Below are 20,917 nucleotides of genomic sequence, written 5' to 3'. Positions count from 1 at the left end.
AACCAGACAGGTTTCTCTTTAAAAGGAAGGCCTATATGGTTGTAGGGGCTGGCGCAGCAGGCGGAGTGACATGCAATGATGACTGTGAACTGCAAACTGCTGGCAAAACATTTGGCTTGCCATTGGTCCATGGCCAGTATTTTCCTTTGTTAATGAATCCCACATCTTTTCTAAGTTAAGCATTTTTTTCTTCTCCCCCTTCATTTTATTTGAAACATATTTTAAATATTTTTGTTTTTATGACGTAGTGGAACATGATACGGCCCCCTCCTAACCCTTAATATGAGAAAATCAATTAAAATTTTGACATTAGGAGCTATGATATAAACATATGGTTTAACTGCTCAGACTTTTTTTTAAGCAACATATCAGGGATCAGTGCAAAGAGAAATAACAAAATGAGAACTACACATTATGGGATAAAAAGTTTACCAACTGAAATTATAACACAGGCAAAACTTGCTATTCACCAAAAACAAAAAACCTGAAAACTTGTCAAGTTTTCATAGATTTCTTCTTAGACGGAGCATTACATATTTTTCATTTGTGCTCTTTTCTGAGAAAAAAAAGGTCATGAAATAAAAATAGTCATTCTGAATTATGTGTTTAATATTTAGTACATCTTATCTCACTCAAAAGACCTTCATTTTATGACTTAAAGAATGCAATTTTAAAATGGAGTTTTATGGGCTTCCTCATTAACTTCCGACTCTTACCTGAAGAAGAAAAAATAATTGAGGAATACCCCATTGGAACAAAAACATGATTTTCAAATGCAATCAACATTGTGGGCATCCAGTCACACCTGCCCTGCTGACCATCAGTCCTTAGGACTATGTGAAAGTGAAATCCCTTAGAGTTCCCTTTGGTATTTCAAATCATCAAAACCCCAGACTGACAAAATAACAAGTCACTGAAACGCCAGGGAATAAAGGCACCAAAGAGAAGATTTAACTCTGTTTAACTCTCTAGGTCACTAGTTTTCCACAAAAAGCTCTTTCCCAGAGGTCCTGAAAGATTGGAAATGCTGTTAAAAGTAAAAAGTTATTGTTAATCCGTCACTGGTGAAAAAACAAGTTTTTTTTCAGTCGTTCTTCTACGGACATCTAGTCTCCAATCCTGCAATCATCTAGCTACATGAATTTACATGCCCTCCTTTAATATTCCTCAGTTTTACAAACCTTGCAAGATTTCTTCAGCCACAGTAACTTGCAGTTAGTTTTACCGGGGGAAAAGATGACGAAAGTACAGCATAATGCATTGCTGGCCCTGAAACCTGCACGAGGCGAGGACAAAGATATACCGGAAAAAATTAAGTTGCAAAAGCCTGTTTTGCACCAACCCCCTTACTTTTCATTGTGAGAATGGTGCCATGCTTGTGTTAGAAATGACAGAAAGCTTTTTATAGAGTCTCCTGATATCAACTCAAACCCCTGAAGTTACATGAGGATAGAGACTTCAATTATCTAGAGAGTATGTGCAAATTAAATATACTCTATCACAGTGAATTCACTTGCACGGTAACTGCTGTGATTTATGCAGAAAATTGCAGCCAAGCTCAAAAGCTAGAGCAGCACTTTCAGGTTGACCAAAATTATTAAATTCACTAACAAATTAACTAACATAAATCTTGGAAGTGGAGAAGAATAGAATATTTGGAAAAGCAGAAATTTTTAGCATTTCTAAACATTCCAATCTGAAATGGCATATTAATCTGGAAATTTACCTAGTTATCTTAAAAATATAATTGTCTTGTAAACCTGAGAATGTCCTTGTTGTTTATTTGGACAGAACAATTAAGAAATTAAATCATATTGACTTGAACTAAATTACTGTTTTTAATTTCAGCCACTATGTCAACAACCCTGTTATTCACATAAAACTGGTTACCGTTATAGCTCACCTGCATGAATGACAGCAAGGACACAAAAGAAACCTTAAATCTGTCAGTTTTTCTTCATTTCCTGCTCTATTAAAAACAACCCAATACTCCAACTCATTCCTCTTTATATGTCTTCTTTCCTAGATTTTTCCTAACTGTAGATTTTAACAGCTAGTTAGAAATCTGAACATCAATATCAATGTATTAATGAAAAACAGAACAAACACTGGTATTCCAAAGCTATCTTAAAGACTGATTAGATTCAGTAATAAATTAACTGGGTAGGAATGCTGTTTTCAGGGGAAAATACGATATTCTACAGGAAAGTATGGGACTTTTTGTTTTGTTTTCCAAGGAGATCTTCCAGCCAGGAAGCTTTTACCACACGTCCAAATTCCATTATTTTCTCTGCATCCAAGAGCAGTGCAAAATCATCTTTGACATTTACCGAAGCGTCACGAGCAGCTCTTTAAAAGGACAAAGCTTGTCCAGAGTACAAGAAAGGAGTTTGCAAACAGGGTGAATGCATGACAATAAAGAAGGTGCCAGTGGTGTAGTGAGAACAGGGCTGTACACTCCAAGACTGCACTTTTAGAAACTTCATAAGTTTGAACATGCTTCTCTAAGCCTTTTAGCTGAAGGCAAATATAAGATTGAGTCAGTGTCACTCCAGAAAATTTTGTCAGTAGTGACAACATATTGGATAGTCATTAGTTAATGGACAAACATGAATGCAGGATAAGGTATACAGGGAGTTCACTGCAAAAAGGCATTAATGTGCCATTACTTTTATAGAGGGAGCAGCTTTTTCTAGCTAAATTCCTGTAAAACACACATTTAAGCTTATAGGGATATTAGCAAATGTATCCCTCACATGGTTATGGACAAAGCTCGTCTCCAAGTTTTGCAAAACATGCTGAAAATTACCATGGGGGAGCTCAAAAGTTTTATTTGCTATGGTTTAATTCCATTACTTTTTTAAAAATAAAAACAGGAGGGGGGGGAAGCCTACTTTTAAAGAGCTGACTAATTTGGAGATACATCAGAGATGGATTTTCTCATAGTATTTTAGAATTCTCTTGCAATTCTTCACTATAAAGAAAAACCTCAGATGCTTAGTCAAGGAGGGAAAAAGATCCCTTTAGCTGTTTATAGACTGAAAACATATTTGGCTGTATTTTGGCTAACATTTCAGCCAAAAAATGGCCAGTTTTCATGATTACTGTTTTATCTTTGCACATTTATCAGGCATCTACCAAAACTTGAGTGCCTGGCACTTACAGTGTGATGGGAAAGCTAGGAAATGAAGCACCTTGAAGCACAGAACAATTCAGAGTCCACATTTAGAGAGTTACGTCAAGTGCATGCATTCTTTATTTCTCATTCTTTATTTCAAGGTGGACACAAGCAGGCACAGGATATGCTTTAGATGACATTATGTTCTTATCTCACCTTTTGCTTTTCTTATTGCTTTTCACTCATCAAAATTCTCCCTGCTTCCACCCCCTGCACAGACAGCCCATGCTGCCATCATTGCCAAGGGCAGGTCCAGAGAGCAGTTTCAGTCAGAAGGCACCCAGAGAGGGTCACCTTGTCCAACCTCCTGCTCCAGCCAGGACTAAATGCAGCATCAAGCAGGCTGCTGGGGGCCTGTTTTTAGACAAAGTGTGAAAATCTACAGCAGCAGAGACCGACTCCAGCCAGTTGCTGTGCCTTGCCACAGTTCTCCTGCTGGAACCTTTTCTTTCTTTAGGTCTCACGGAATTTTCTCTCACTGAAACTTGTGCCTGTGGTCTTCTGCCTTCACACTGCAAAGGGGGCCAGACCCTGTCTCCTCTGTAACTACCCTGTAAGTAGCTAAAGGCTGCAATTAAATCCCCTGGTAGCTGTCTCTTCAGGGTAAATAAATCAAGATGCCCCAATCTCTGCTTCTGTGGCTACTCTCTCCATTCAGCTTAGGGAAGATGCCCATAATGCCATCTGTCCTCTGTGCAACTGACCCACCTTCCAGCAAGTCACTGCAGACTCACACAAGAACATGTGTGCCCATTTGTCTGGATTTATTCAACAGTCCAACTAGATTTCACCCAAAACTGCCCCAGACTTGTTTGGGTACTGAAATTTTGTATTGCCCTCACAACAGAGATTTCTCTGAGTTCTCTGGGGATTGTTTGGGCAAACCCAAATATCTGACCCTAAGCCAATCAGTTAATTATTATATGTAATGTTTGTCCTATTTGATAATTGCTCTGCACAAGAAACATGCCAGTGCAGATATACTGCTGAAATTCAGTGCTCCTGTGCTCAGTGCTACATGGGGAAGCCACAGACCCTTCCTACATCCAGCTCAATCTGATCTGCACTCCAGAACATCCTGTTATTGCAGCATTGCATCTTTAAAATGAGTCTCCCTGTGATAAAGAACTGTCTATTAAGGGAGAGAAAAGAAAGAGGTATTACAGTTGCAGCTGGCTGTGCTTTCAGTCAAGAGCTTGTTCTGGGCAAGACCAGGTGAGACCAAGGTTTAAAATTGTGGCATGTAGCATGTGCAGATGCCAAAGTATTATTGCCTGTTTTATCATTGCTACTTGTCACACTTTCTTGGAATTTGACCACAGAAACAAATCAGAAGTAACAGAACCCTTTAGAAGTGACAATGAATATCAAACAGAAAATGAAATGTACAAAGCTTAATCATCTTTCAGTGCATAGCAAGTAAAAAACATTCTTTTCAAGCCCTTTCTTAAATAAAAAAAGTTATTTGTCAGAAAAAAAAATCCCAATTTCTCTTGAAAAAAATGTTGTGAAAAGCTCAAATTTTAATAATTGCTGAGCCTCACTGAAAACTTTTCAATCAGCCTCATTTTACTTTTCTAAGAAGACCTTTATAAATTCATGCTCTTCCAACTATCTCAATAATCTTTTTTTCCCTATAACATTAACTTATTTTTTGCATATTTTTACAAATGTTGCTGGTAAGGTTTTTTACTTTTCCTGAAGTATGTATGTACTGCAGTATTTTTATAGGGCTCTACAAAGCCTTGACAAAAGAGTTTAAACTAAATGAAAAAATGGCTTAATTAATTACTAAATATTAGAATATCTACTGAATTGCAGTAGCTGGGAAAAGTTCCATGCTGCACAAGATTAGCAAGTAAAAAGCCAAACCGAACACTTAGTGATGCCCAGCAATGTCCCCCTTTAACTGTTGCTTAAATTTGATTTCTCATTCTTAAAGAAAAACATGAAATGTGAGAGAGAGTTGAGGGGTGCTAATAGAGTGTCGACTTCAAAAAGAAAGAAAGAAACCATCAATCAAATTTATATACCAATATCACCACCTTAAGTCGTGCAACTTGAAATCTTATTCAGGTGATAAATTCTTTCAGGTATGATTGCTTAGGAATAGCAGGAGATAATTCTGCCTTGCAGGGAGTGTGTGTGAGTGTGTTTGTCCCCTCAAAGATGGGGACAAACACACTCACACACACACCCCCCCTACATACACAAACAGATCCAAACATACAGAGATCTGTGTACCAATCTGCACTCTGTGCAACAAATCCCTCCTTCATACTAATGGCCACAGGAGATACTTGTCAACACTGGATTCCAATGGCAAGGAATCTGCTCATTCAGGCAAACTGTAAAATGAACCTTAATTTAGTGTTTATATTAAATTTTTAGCCAATCTTATTTCTACATGAGTTTTCTATAGAAACTCACTCATTAAAGCATATCAGAAAACTGAAATGTATTCAGAACAATGAGAATTCCTGCAGTTCTATGGTACAAGAGAAACAGAGCTCATGTCCTTAGCTGCAGTGAAAGAAAAGTTCATTTTGACCTGGAAACCAAATGATAACAAAGAACACAGTACTGGAACTTTTCTGACATGATACTGAGTTGCCTTAAACTGAGGTCAAGGAAGAACCTGGTCTAGCACATTTTTTCTGTTCTGGTTTGTAAGATTTGGAAAAAACTAGCTCATCTTAAATTTGACATATAAAATTACCTGTGCTGATGGGCTTTTCCAGTGTGGTAAAACATTCAACTGACATTACTTTAGACAGAACTTGTAATAATGAACTTTTTTTATTACTATAATTATAATTTTTCTTCTGCTAATGGGCACAGATTTATTGATCTGTAGAAAGTAGTGCATATCTGAAGAACATTGCCCATATTCCTTATTGACATGGAGCAGCATGACAGTTGCAGATATCTGCAGTAAAACTCTTCATCTTGTTATTTAAACTAATACAGCTTGTACTTATATTAATACAGAGCTCTAATATGTTTGACTAGTGGCTGCAATTTTGAAAACATCCTGCAATGCTCTTGAATTAAAGATATGATGTAAAAATAAAGAGCACCACAGAAATACAGCTGGTGGTGATCTAAGAGGCTACAATTCTCACTCTCAATTAGTAGTTTTTACTAAGAGAATGGCTAGTTTTATTATAATGTGCAGAAATCTTTCAGTAAATTAAAAGTTGTGTGTTTTCAATGGAGATACTCATTTTAACACTGAAGTTGATGCTACAAGGAAACATCAGGCCATAAAATGAAGAATGGAAGTGAGGATGGAGTAAACAGTGTTGTGTTAAGTAAATGATACTTTCCTGGCTCTGTCAGGATTTAAAAGACCTAAAAAGCAAAATGTGTGTCACTGGGACTGAAAAATAATTCACTGTATTTGACAATACAGGCTTTAGAAATGTGTTTGCAGGAAGTCGAGAGGGAGCAAGCACCACAACACAAAAATTCCATGCCACATTTAAAAACAAACACAAGCACCCACGTAGAGACGAAATCACACATTAATAGAGATCCAAGGTTCATCAGTCTCTGGGATCACTGTGGCTGAACAAGTAGCTTTTCAAGAGGGCACATTCCAAAGCTAGAGATGTTGAAAAAAATATGTGGGTGCTCAAAGGACTGAAAAGAGGATAGTTCCACAGATTTTATCCCAAGCCCATCAACTCTTCTCTCCCATTCACTGCAATAAGCTTTGGATCAGGCTCAACATCCAAATGCAGTCCTCACTCACTAAAATTGGCTGGTCACACTGGAAACTGTTTGGGCAAGGTACCCCACCCATAAACAGAGCGTTTGGGGAGAGTACTGTAGTAAGCAACAAATAATTTGTCTCTTTGCCAAGACTAGGGGCTGTGTCTCTTACTTGTTCACCCTCTGAGACAATAAAACGAGGGCTATAGTAAGGTAATATCTCTGGAGTGATCTAAGAAGGAATGCCACATGAATGAAAAATAAGAGGATAAGGGTTCCTTCAATTTTAAAGTCAAAAGTGGAAGAAATGACTAAGCAACAGGGTACAGAGAGCCACTAGTAGATGGGTGCAGTGTTTCCAACAGCTCTTTGCTCTGGGATCTTGCAAGTAGGAAGAAGAACAGAAAGGAAATACAAACCTGAGTGTGGAAAGAGAGTTCCACTATGGGAATTGCCACATCATCTAGGTGGAAGACAAAGATATGCAAGTCCATTTGCAGGAGAAAGAGAGCATAAACAGAGTTAAGTGGATATTAATGAACGCTAAACAAGGATGGCAAGCCTGCTCTGAACTTACAAATCACATCCGCATTAATACCAAATGAGTTCATTAAGATTAACATTATTATGATGAGTATCAAAGGGATTAAAAGAGATTATGGTAAATAAGAGAGTCAGATAGGAATGAGATGTAATTACCTTCCTATCTGGTTTATCTGTAGCTGCAGAGACAGACCCAGAATTCACTTCACACTGGAGGAACCTAACTCACATTTTGATCTGAAGTGTAATTTTCAGCAAAGCTGATCTCAACAGTTTGGGCTGAACACGGCCCAGGCATGTGCAGGATGAACAAAAGAAGGGTGGGAAGGTGAGAGCACAGAGAGATGGGGAAGGGCACAGGAGGCTGCTTTGTCCCAGCATCCTTCCCCAAGTGCAGGAAACAACTTGGTCTTCCTGCCTGCTGTGTCCACAGCTTGACGAGTGGCCAGGCTCACCACCACCTCTGTCCAACACCTGACCTGCCCTGATCTCAGCACACATGACACCAGCTCTGAAAGCTTCATGGGGCTTCACAGACATCAAACAAGTCTTCCAAAAAGGTTTAAGGGAATGGTCTCAAGTTAGAGCTAGGAAACTGAGAAATTCAGGAGCAGAGGGACCACATTCAGTGAAATAAAAACATGCTGTCTGCTATTTACCTCTTGCTTTTGTACCCCAGCAACAGAGCCAATTTTTTTGTGCATGCAGAGACCAGCTAAGGAGCACCAAACTATGGCTTAAAATCACAGAGCTTATAGAGCAGATATTCTGCCAATGCACACATTCAGCAATGCAGGCGGAAATGTTACTTGGGATCTTGGTGGGGAAATTTACTGGGACTCGTCCAGCCAGGCTCTGCTAGGAGCAGATTGCCTTTCTTCACAGGCCGACCACGCACAGTTGGCTCTCCAGTGCAAACATCACTCCCAAGCTCTGGTGTGTTTGGCCTCTGGTTTGTTTGACAGGTTACATGTGCTTCTGAATATATCTTCTGATGCTCATTTTCAGAGCACTGTTAATATTTCTCTTGGCTTCCGTTTAAAAATTAGGTCCCTAAAGATATCATCCTTCAATAAGAAAATCCTCTTGCCAAAAGACCCAGCTTCAAATGTGTGGAACTTGACTGTCAGGGCTGTTGACCTCTGACCATGAAGCTGCAAGTCCACTGGCAAACCTGCACATTGGGTCCCAGCAACTAGCAGCAGAGGAATCCAAACAGGCAGCTACTTTCCTTTTTTTGTTGTTGTCCAAAAGAATTTTGGTGCATTGCAAAAGCACCTGTCAAGCACAACCAGAGCTGTCTGACACTCACCTGGACAGTTATGCTTCATTAACTATATGTTCTGTTGCTTCAACAACCAAATATGGATACATACATACACACACCTCTGTGCGTGGATGGAATTCACAACTGCAGCTTTTTGAAAGAAGCTCTTACAACTGTTTTTCCTGTGGTGCTGTGTTGAAATCAGTGACGTAGCAGCAGTAAATTGTTACTTAGAGTTGCAGCGCACTTCTGAAAGGCAAGAAGGATTTACATCTTTACGCCCTCTCCTTAACTTCACCGAGCATGAATCAGCAGGGTGGGTAATTTTTGAAAGTTTGAGTACACAGCAGGGTCATCAGCCAGTCCACACTGTCCAGAGCACCACGACTTCTCTTTTGCTGCCCTTCCAGACAGGTGACATGTTAATAGCTGATACCAGACAAGTGAGGCTCTGATCCCCTGTGGAATGCAATCTGATACCCAAAGACTTTCAGGCCACGCTGCACAATGTATTTTACATGTGTTTTTATACAAGAAATAGCAGGGATGCGTTTCTGCAGAGGAAAGATGGAGTGTGACAGTCTGTTATCCTCTGCCCAGCATCTTGCCAGCATGGCTAGACACTATCCTAGGACAACACTGACGGACTTTTCCTGAAGTCTCCAGCCAGGAAAGGCAGGAAGGGAAAGAGTGAAGACAAGTCCACCCCAGCATCTAAAGCGGGCAGGCAAAGGGAAGAATCTACTATGCTTTATTCTGATGGTCTGTGGAGCTGCACTTCCCAACATTTCTAGGAGAAAGTATGAGTCAGAAATCCTACGGGAACTCCTGCAGCAGCACAGCTCCCTCCCCAACCCACACGTCCTCAGCAGAGCACTGCGTAATCCGGTCCATATGGTATATCTGCACTATGGTATATCTGCACTGCAACAGGGGCCAGGCCTGCCTGCAGCCTAGCGCTGGGCTCTCCACTGAGAAAGGTTTGGCCCGTGAGCAACTGTTTGTGCTTCAGCAGTTGACTGAGGAGCTTGAAAATCACTTAGAGGCACTTAGGGAAAACCTGTGAATAAAGTGCAGGAACATAACAGGTCAACATAAGACGGCTTTGCAGAGGGCTACCAGAGGGAAGGGAAGGCAGGAGCTGGCCATGGGCTCTTGTCTTGTTCAGAAAGAGAGGGGGAGATTTTGCCTCCAACCACAGAACAACATTGATTGCTATTTTGTTAGTCCCCAATGCAAGTTGCAAAAAAAAAAAAATCACTAAACTCTCAAAAGCATGTTTAAGGCTATCTTTAGTTAACCAAGCAAATCTGTAGTTCACTGCAATACCAGTGGGTACCAATACAGTGCTTCCCTGAGAGACAAAAATTCCCTTTGAAAGAGGCACTTCTGAGAGTCATACCTTAAGAGCAGACAGCTCTTGACACAGAAACCTGATGCAGAGCTCCTCCGAGCAGAATGGGTATCCTCAGGACACCAACACACACCTGATAGCTCGCGTTCATCACACACCTAAACACAACCAATGCCCAAGCTCGGGCTTAGTGCTAAACTCTGTGGCCCACCCTAAGGGCTAAGTGCACACAGTGAACTTGGGAAAGAGGTACCTTTCCTCACTCCACATCAGACCTAGAGACTGTTAGCTATGTGGAAAAGACTAAAAGGTCCGTAGGGAGACTGACAGACTTAATAAGACAAGAGCAGTGCTCTGTCCTGTAAAGGAAATGCATGTAGGCAGGTGCCCCAAGAGCCCGGCAGTTCTGCAGAGCAGAACCGTGACAGGAGGGGATCTGCTGTGCAGGGTCGGGACCTCTGCGGTCCCAGTAAAGGCAAGACAGCCACGAGCCTGGGGTAAGCTGAGGATCAGAATCCTGCTGACAAGTGGTAGGGGTGAAAAGCTGAGGCTCGTCGAGATGAGCTCTGCAAACTGCCTCCCTTAAACGCTTTATTTTCTACAGCGGATTTCCAACAGCAGAAGCTTTTACTCGCTCTGCTAGGCAGAGGCTGCTTTCTTCAAACAGTTTCAAATTCGCCAGCCACGCTCGAAGAACCACCCCTTTTTGCCTTTCTCTTTGCTCTCTCCGGGCTTTTTGTGAAAGAGACATCCAGTTTCAAGCCATTTTAAAAATATCAAAAAACCCCAGTGGAAAATAATTCACAGCTGTGATAATATCACATTTTTTAAAATACCGTAATATAGTTTTACTTTTAATAATAAAAGATAAAAAAGGAGAGTCTGTGAATAATTAGAGAGTGCAGTCTGAAGCCAGTTACAGTCACTGCGATTGATAATAAACTTAAAGCCCCTTGACAGCAGGTAAATGCTTTGCAACCCTGACCCCCTTCCTCTCACATTACTTAACAACCCTGCAGTTCCAGCATTACATCACCGTCCAAGCGATTGGCTCCCGCATTTTAACTCTCTCCCTGTCTCCTCCGATTAGGAGCAACATAATGATGGAGGGGGGGACACCAAACCACAACAAACTACCAAACTTCTCTCAAGTTTGCTGTGCTCCTTGTTTGGGTTTGGTTTGGTCGAAAAAGCAGCTTCTGCTCCTAAGAGCTGAGGTTACACGCACCAGAAAACAAACTCTGTAGAAGTGGAAAAGAGTGGGAAAGGGGGACTCGGGAGGGGAGGAGGAGAGGAGGAGGAGGAAGGCGAGGAGGGGGGGAAACTATATAGAAATCAGAAAAGGAAAAGAAAATTAAAAACAAACCTCATGGACATCACTGAGCCTGAATTCCCTGCTGAGGTGCAGAACATGAGAGCCCTGGAATGAGTGTATGTAGAACTTGAGCCAAAGCTTAACTAGCCCGAGTGAGTCATATCCTTCCCATTTGATTCCCGTCCAAGCGATGATGTAATGCCCTGGCCCTCTCCCTCGCTCCCGCTCGCTGCACTACCTCCCTCCTCCCCTTTTCTCCTTTTTAGCTCAGTGCTGGTGAAGTCACCATTTAAATCTGGCAGCGCTGAAGCAAAAACTTCAATGTAACCAAAACAGCCCCAGGCCAAGTTCCAGACGTACTGAGACTCGGTGGTGCAATTGCCATTGGAAACGAGTAAACAGAGAAAGAAACAGTTCTGCCTGTGAAGGGCCTGCGCAGCTGCCGGCCGGAGCGCAGGAAAACCCTGGGACCGGGCGCGGGGTTGACAGGATCCACCGGGGATCTCCAGAAGATCCTGCATCGCTCCCGAGCGCCCGCACGGTCCGAGCTTCGGGGAGATCCCGCCGCTGGAAGAGGAAGGAGACGGAGCCTGAGCTGAGGAGGGCAGCGGAGAAGCCGAGGAGCAGCGGGGGTGTGTGTGGGTCTGGGAGATGCGGAGCGCTGCTTCGCAGGTCACGCCTCGGACCGGGATTTCTCTGCCTCAGCAGAGCACAGCTGGAATTGAGCCCCGCGTTTTTGAAGGAAAACGACGGGGCTGTTTCTTGCACCGTATTCCTCCGTATCCAAACACACAGGTGCAAGGCACCTTCTTTCCCCACAACGAAAAAAGTACCAGAAAAGCCTCACAGCACAGCAAGCCTATAACTAACTCACTGCTGTGCTGCTCTTACTGCCTTTCCCGTGTCTCTCTCACAAGTCTGGTTTCTTTAAGCATAGAGAGTATTTCTAAATGGAGCCTATAATAAACTTTCACGCACGCAAGGGTAAGCTATTGTGGTGTAAAGTGCGTTGCCTCATCGAAGTGCTCCTGATGCTAAATGCCACAGTGGGCTGCGGCTGAGGTACCTCTCATGTCCTCCCCCACAGAGGACTTTCTCACTGTTCATCACTCCCAACTGATTGTAGTCAGTGCAGTACCAAGCAGTTGGTCCACAAAAGAATGCAAAGCCTAAGTAACGACAATAATATTCATAATAATCATAATAATAATAAATGAAAATGTCTAAGCACACATAGCATCCCTTAGCAATTCAGAGACTAATAGTTTTGACATCAAACTGCGGATTTAAGTATTAATGGCACATGAAACACCATAGAGGTATTTGTCTCCTTTCTTTTTAGATCAATAATTATTTCACAAAGCCACTTCACCTCATATCTCTGAGTGAAACTCAGTTTTCCAACACTTATGCCCCCCAAATTTAGAAAACAGTAGGAAAACAGGAAAGTCAGTGCTTCCTTTTCTTCCTTATGATGATGTGAGTTTATGGAAAATCAATTTCTATTGCTTAGCAGCATTTTACCACACTGGGGGTTTTTTGGGGTGGGTTGTTTAATTGATTACAGCAGCAGTGCAACAGAGATTATTGCAAAGCACCAAAGTATCCTCCTGAGAATACTCCTATGGTTTTAAATTATTTTTAGAATATATATCATGTTGATATATAGTTTAGAATATATATAGTGTTGATTTCTAGGCATCAACACTATTAGCTTCTGTCACAGTTTGATCTTGAATTCAAGTAGATTCAGTCATGAATTCAAGTGATTTTTTGTTTAAGATATATATGATTTTTACAGACAGAATGAGAAGAGGAGAAAACTAAGGGTTTGTCCTATTCAATTAAAAAAACACAGTTCTCTACAGCAACCTGACCTGCTGGATGACATCCTCAATAGATACTGAGGCTGCAGCCACTCAGAGTGACACCTTTATCAAGCAAGGCAGCTCTGAATTAGAGGTGATCAGCCATAATTATTACTGGCGCCACTGAAGCCTGTGGCTTGACAGCATCAGATGTGGTTGTTATAAAGTTTGGTCCATTGTGTCAATGGCCTGTATAACTCATTTATGTCTGAATTACCAGCTATTGATTTTTTGTCTTCTGTCATGTAATAAAATAAAAGTTAGATCATTCCTAAAGCCCTCTTTTAATTCCAGCCTTGCTGATAGTTTCATTTTAAGCTTATCCCACTTCTTCCTTTCCATTTAAAAAAATGAAACTTCTACCCCCTTTTCTGTGCATGTCTAAGAGGTCATCTTCCCTCGTTCTTTCTTTTTGTCTTCTTACATTGACACTACTGGATTACATAGCTTCTGCTCATTCAGTTATCCACTGACATTGCTGTAAACTTTGTCATGGGCCAGGACAGATCCCTGGCTCAGAACACGGGAATGTGGCTACAACTGAGGAACGACTTTAAATCCCCTGGTCCAGCTTTGCAAAGGGAAGCTGCCACCTAAAGTGAAAAATAATTACCCTGAGCAACTCAGGTTAGCATGGGGCTGCTTGTGCGTATAATACATCCATTCCTGCAGTCTTTGGGCCTCTTCTCACTCTTCTGAAAAACCCACACTGTAGATATTCAAAGCAAAATACAACCAAAGAGGTGATGCAGGAGCCACAGGGTAGTTTCGTCATCCTCCTGAGGCTTTGAGGACTTGCTTGGTAAGTCTTCTCTTTCCAAAAGAAAATTTTCTTCACCAGATGGGGCAATAGCAGACCATTGCCCATCTGTGAGCATCTTAACCATAATATCACAGGAGTCACCATGTGTACATGGCAAATGGCCTTTCTAATTTTTATTACGTTCATAGACAGAGACTGAGAAGAATTAAACTGCTTTCAAAACAGTGTCTTATACAAGATATTTCTAGGAGTAAGAGCATTTTCTGAAATGAGCAAGAAAGATCAAAGTAGTCTGAACTGCATTTCTAAATTTCATGTTTACGCTGAAGTCTTATTTCAAGGAATTGTTTTAAAACAGACAACATGTTCCAAAGGAGTTAAAAACATATTTGTTCTTGCTGATGGGAAAATAAAAAGTTCTTTCCAGGCAGGTATTTCCAAAGCCTATTGATTTTTTCCTTTCCCCTAACAGGAAACACTGTTTTCCCCTTTTCCTTCCTGTGACAGACCAGTTAATGATAAAGAATGTCCTGTGCTCAGAGGAAATTCCACTTGCATGCAAGAGCTCCCTCTTTATCTGTTTACTTGTCTGTCTTTTCATTCTCCTCCCATTCCAACCCCAGCCTTAAATTTCCATGTTCATCAAGAATAGGGCTGTTGTGATGAGAGTTATGGGATGTTTTAATTCTAATGGGAGCCTCCTTCAAACTAGGGCCCTGGCCAGGACAGTTATGACTCCAGCTTAGCTGTCTAGTTCAGGAATTCTTGCAACACCCTCCCTGCAGAATGTTTCATCCTTGGGGAAAGGGTGGTGGGGCACACCACAGATGTTTGGTGTAACTGAAACTTGACAAAAATCACTGCTTCTGCTGAAAGTTTCCAGTCTCAACAACCAGAAAGCTCTGACTTTTAAGAGCCCAAACGTCAGAGTGCACTGGGATTATCCAACATGTGTATTGTAAAAAGGAACTGGGTGTTCTGCAGTTGAGATTGTGGAAGGACAAATCACAGGTCCTACACGCATTTTAGGTGAGTGTGTCTCATCCAGCCCTTGGGACTGACTTTTGCCTATGTCAATCAGTGGCCCAAAGCATCAGCAAAGTCCCTGTGGAAAAAAGCAGCATAACCTGATTATTTTTTTCCTCCACTGCTTGGCACTTAAAGAGGCTTGATTAAGAAAATATTCTGTAATAATGGTCCTGCACTCAGGAAAGTCTCATTTTCATTCTGACATTATTTTTCATTTCTAACCCAAGAGCCTTACAGTCCCTGTGGAATTAAAGAGGCCAGATAATTTCAGGGTTAAATAAGCTTTAATGACTATCACATGTATGGAACCTCAAACCCAGTATTAAAAATTATTTTTTTAAAGTGGCATCTCTTCCTTTTTTAATTTAAAATAACCATCCAGGTGGTTTCCTAAGGATTTCTTTGCAAATTGCTTCCAGTGAACCTTTTCAGTTACAGACCACTGCAAACCCATGTGGTGGTATTCAGCATTTAGTTCAACTTGGGTGTCCCATGTTTTTGTAGTGGACAGAGGGACTGTCTGAACAAATGTCTGCACAACGGAGGCTGTCTGGGCAGGCTAGCTGTCACTAGCAAGGACATAAAAATGTAAATATCCACAATTTCAGAAGAAACTAAAGTAAAACAGTGCTAAGCATGGATTCGTCGACTTACTCATAAGAAAATGGGGTACACATTCCCAAGTAACTTTCGTTCTTCAGAAAAAGACATTCTTTGTTTAAGAAGGCTCAGATCAAAGTGCTCAGCATTGAGCTGTATCAAAGGTTTTCCTATGTATTCTCCAAATTGTAATGAAATAAAATATCTGGAAATAGCCTTAGTAAGAACTGCCCCAGATTTATTGAACATAAGCATTCTAAGATAAGCACTGGATTGGACGAAGTCTAAATGAAACTGGAATAAAGATCTCCCACTCTCACACACATGCTCAAAAGTACTATTCCATTAGAAACACCTCACTGAAAATATTTAAGGAAGAAGACCTGCCAAAGTTTGGGTCCAACTTCTCTGGAGACAGAAATGTGCAATGGGCATGATGGCCAGTAGACTTCCCCAAAACATTTTGGCAAGGAATCTTCAAGAATGATCTCAAGAAAAACTTTCCCACTAACGGTTCTAAGCACGTTAAAGCCACTTGGGATCATGGGGGGGTTTGTGTTGGGAACATTCAACTACTAGGAAGTAGAATAGCTTACTTACTTTTTACTCACCAAATGCCATGGGCCGGTGGCAAGTGGCAAGTGGCTGACCTGGAAGTGAAGAGCTTTGTATTCAGTTACATATCACTGAGTCATGCAGTGTGGTCAGCCTCCTCTTTTATTGGAGCTGTAAACCACAAATATCCAAGACAAATAATGTAGCAACTTATAAAAAATAATTAATAATGTTTTAGGTTTCAGTAGAACCTTCTACCCAGAAGGATCACAGAGCATCTTGCAGGCCAGCCATTGAAAGTGATGTGGTGCAATTACCCCCAACACGGGAGATCCCAACCAGCCAGCCAATGGCACAGGAGTACGGAGGGGAGATGCTGACAAAGGACAGAAGCAAACAGCTGCAATCAGGTAAAAAACATTGTGTAATCTTTAATATTCATGCATAATGAATAGGAGGTGCCTTTCCCCCACTGAGATTCTAATTACTCAAACAGATAATTATTATATGCTGGTCAAAATGTGGAGCCACTGCTCTTTTTAGGATTGCTCAAAGAAGCTTTACCATACATCTGTCAACATACGTCAACATACAATAAATATGTTGACCCTAGATCTCAAATATTTTCATATTTAGTCAAAACTCCACAGGCTTTGTCTTGGACACAGTGAAAACCTTATCACATATAGCTGCATCTCAGAGATTGTAACAGGAAAACTGATCTGGTTTTGATGCTCTTTCATTTTACTTCTAGTAGACAGAAAAGTAAGCTGAAATAGTATAATTTGGATTGAAAGAGCAAACATGTAAGAGCATATGCTGTAATTGAAAATATTTTCTCTGAAGTACAATATGGTAAGCACTGAAAATAAATAGTAGAGCTCTAAAACAAATTTTAGCACTGAACCAAATTTTATTCTTCCCCTAAACTGTCATCTCCACGCATTTTTGTTAGCTCTCATCTTTATTTTTCAGCACAATAGCAATAATTAATGTTCTAATGAAACTTTTTTTTTTAAATAGGCAAGTATCTGGAACTCAGTTCCAACTGGAAAAGGAGAGCACTTGGACTCAGATTTTACTCAGACTGTAACCTCATTACAGCAGGACAAATTCATAGTGCTATTTGATAAAAACATGCACAAGATAGCTTGTTTATATGGTACGCCCTCTTTTGTTAGTAATCCAGCTGATAGTGCAATATATCCTCCTTGAAAATGAACAGCTATACCAGTCCACTAGGAAATTTTTCTGGACTCTTGCTGAACAAACTGACTTAAGCTTTGGAGTTCCATGAATTACAAGTAGCCAAGTAATTCTGTTGATCCTGGTTTATCCTCACACACAGGCTTTAAATCTCTGTGAGGATGATGAAAATTCACGATCCAGAAGGTACCATTTTCAACTTGGCTTTATCCAATAATCTGAAATTAATTTATATCCAGAATCTTGACACCTAAATGCCAGCCTATTCTTGTGCAAATTCAAATTTTTTAATGTTTCCTAAAAATCACACAGGTCTGTAGCACAGAAACTGAGATGCAGCCACAACCAAGGGCCAGCCTGCAATTCCCTATTTGCAGTGACTCTCATTGAAACATAATGTGATGTAAAGTTTCCAGTATTACAAGTCAGCCATAAAACTTATAAAGTTATTACATGACTAGATATTTTTAAATGGAATAATTAATGTATTTTCCTTTTTTTTCTTTTTTTTTTTTTAATAGGAGTAAACCAGGAAATTCATTTCAGTTTCTTTCATAGGAACTTCTCCAGCCACAGAATCATTATCTGATAGACCCTTTCTGAAATCAAGTGAGGTCCATCTGTACCCACTTATGGTTTTAGGATTTACATACTTGTTTAGTCTTCCAGTGCTTTTCTTCTGAAAAAAGTATGGCTATCTATTAAGTCCAAACATATTAAAACCAAACAGATCTCTTGTAGACACTCAGATAAATCCTTTCAGGACTGACTGGAAAGGATCAGAGTCAGAGCTACACCACTAGTTTTACTGTGATGATTAATGAAAGAGAAATAATTTGTAGCTTCACTTTCACATTCTGTGGTGCAGGATGCTGCTTTAGTTTCAACATCAGTTTCTACAAATAAAAACGTACAGCTTTTCCATTCTTGCGTAAAAAAAGCCAAACAAACTCTGGAATAAAAAAGTATCTGTACAAAACATGCATGTACTCTGAAGTACACAGTGAGTATGTACACATCCCTCACAAACTGTTTCTACTAGATTTACACAGTCTTCCCTTGGATAAGCTCTAACACTAGCTTGTTCCTGCTCTGCTGTACAAACCCAAATGGTTCTGCTTGTCCGTAGTGGCTGCAGCCCATACAAATGAGGCACTTCTGTAAATTCTGTGTTAGAAAAAGTGCATCAGGATGAAAAACAATCCACAGCTCAATTTAAAGAAAAACAAACAGCAAACAAACTAAACTTAAAATTTGTTTAAAGAGGAAAAATATATTTATTATGGAAACAGGATGAACAGATTAAAACAATGATGACTAACTCATCTGAGAACCTGCAGAGTTCATTCATAGCCCAAGACATAACGCAAGCGAACATTTCTGTGATTATAACTGAATAGTTTTGATGCAAGAGAAGCAGCCCTTCAGTTGGTTTCTCCTCCTAGCTGAGATCTGTCCCTTCAGTTTTTAACCTTCCAAATTCTTAGCCTTTACTATTTCTTTCTTGTCTGCCCAAAACTTTATCTTTCTTTCCCCCTTTTGAGTAGCATGAATTTAATTTCTTAGGATTTAGAATTCTCCTACTATCTTATTGTAGGAGAATTCTTTATGTTCAAGCTTTTGTGTGTTAATTATTCTTCCTGGAATGCCAACCTGAATTTAGCTTGAAAACACTTCAGGTCTTATATATTCTTGTAATTGCTTCATAACCGGAACATATGTCTCACCACCCTGCACGTCAATAATTGCAACATCGTTTTCTCTGGCTTTTACCAATGTAATTGTACCTCTTTCATATCTGCCCAGACTCCTGCTGCAAGGAATTTTTTCCCAGCCCTTTCTGCTGAACATGTCAACCCTCTCTGTGTATCCCTTTATCACCTAATTTTTCCTCCTGCAACCTTCCCCACCTTCATTAGCATGCTTTCATCAGTACTAAAATTAGATCCAGATCAATTCATCGTGCCATCTCATACTTCCCATCCCCTTTGGAAAGCCATCTTCCTGATAAGTGTTATTTACAAGTACTAGTTCCTAGGAAATGAGCAAATCATCACAGAAGCTTGCTGCCACTCCATGACCACTTACTCCGATTCATGAGCCCTCCTCCTACACAGACATTTCCAGATGATGAGCTCCCAGCTTCTTCTTCTGCTTCTAGAAATTTTTAATAGTCCCCCCAGGAACAGCCTTGCATTTTTTAATACTGAATTTCATTCCTTTGCCGTTACTTCTGTACTCAAAGCTCATCCTTGTTTTTTGGGTTGGTTTTCCTTTTTTGTTTTCTTCTGTATGATATCCAGGTCTGTCTCAGTATTGCCAATGTCTCCAAAGCCTGCGTCACCAGCAGGACTTGACATACTTTCACTACCATTATTAATGAGAACATAGCACTAAACCAAATCAGGACTATACTGGGCACTGTGTAGCCCCACAAGCAGCCTCCCCTTTTAACACCACACAGTTCTCTCCCCTCCAGCAAACCTCATCTTAAAGCACATTGAGTGAAACCTACCTGTCCTATTTCCTAGGACAGACTCCTCCACATTAGCTGCAGTTGTTGAGCAGTCTGCAGCTGTCAGCAGCTTTCACTGAGTGGGAATTCATCAGAGTGAATAGCAGTGCAGGACAAAGTTTACCCTTATTTACTGGTTCACTCTCAGCCCTGCCTGAAATTTCTCTTGGCTGACAGAGTGCAATAAGCAACTTTTTTGTAAAAATTTAAAGAGGAAAAATGTTTTAATTACAACGAAGATAAGTAGTTGCATTAATACTACTAGAATATTTAAGCAGTATTTCAGATGTCTGCTGGCACTCAGCACGTTTTAGAGAGGAATTTTACATCTGTGCTCCACAGACCTGAGAAGCTGCCTGCACTGCGTAACATTTTGCTCCAGTTATGCTTGTTATTAAGCAGTGTCATTATGTACAATTTTCAGTGTTCCTAAAAGGGATTTCAATAATGTCACAGGAAAAAATGGATGGTTTGTTTACTTGATTAATGTCGTGATCTGTGATTACAAATCTGTCTACTGTTGCTTTCACAGGAAATTATTTCAAGAACTTCACTTCTGGGTGTTGCTTAACATCCAGCACTGACTCCACTATAAACTCATACACATGATTTATCTGGTGGCCAGCATGTGTGGGAGGAAAGATCTAGGAGTCTGACAAAACTCTTTACTCCCTCTAACTTTCAGGCCATCAGATGTAGAAATCTAAATTATTACACTCCTAAGCCTGTTTGTAAATCCTCAGCCAACGCAAACAATTAATATTGAGCTAAGTGGGTGCAAAATGAAAGTGATTAGGCACATCTTTTTTTTAAAAAAAATTTATATGCACATTTTTTACTAGCTTTAAATGTTAAACCAGCTGATTACATCATACCAACACAGTAAAAATTACTCCAAGGTAACCTAGGAAACTGTTTTTACTAAATAACAACTGAGTCCCTTCATTGAATCTCAATTCACACAGCACAGCAGTTTAGCCGAGTGTCCCTTCCCAGCGATCTCGGGC

At 40.4% G+C, this 20,917-nt stretch overlaps 1 protein-coding gene across 3 annotated transcripts in view; it reads right to left on the bottom strand.

The window, feature by feature from the left end:
- CREB5 (cAMP responsive element binding protein 5) overlaps window positions 1-20,917 on the bottom strand; it is a 257,845-nt gene that overhangs the window by 91,828 nt on the left and 145,100 nt on the right. The window contains exon 1 of one of the 3 annotated variants that reach the window (XM_071429257.1): window positions 11,426-11,562. The exons of the other annotated variants lie outside the window; for them this stretch is intronic. Within the exon in view, the coding sequence (XP_071285358.1) occupies window positions 11,426-11,472 (47 nt within the window). The 5' untranslated portion in view covers window positions 11,473-11,562. Of the gene's footprint in view, window positions 1-11,425; window positions 11,563-20,917 lie in introns of those variants that run through there. 3 annotated transcript variants of the gene reach the window in all.

Source organism: Agelaius tricolor, unplaced genomic scaffold (assembly GCF_023055355.1).
Source record: "Agelaius tricolor isolate 1412-34295 unplaced genomic scaffold, bAgeTri1.0.p SCAF_6, whole genome shotgun sequence".
NCBI classification, from domain to species: domain Eukaryota; kingdom Metazoa; phylum Chordata; class Aves; order Passeriformes; family Icteridae; genus Agelaius; species Agelaius tricolor.
The sequence above is the reverse complement of the archived record's forward strand: the minus strand, read 5'-3'. Positions and strand labels throughout refer to the sequence as shown.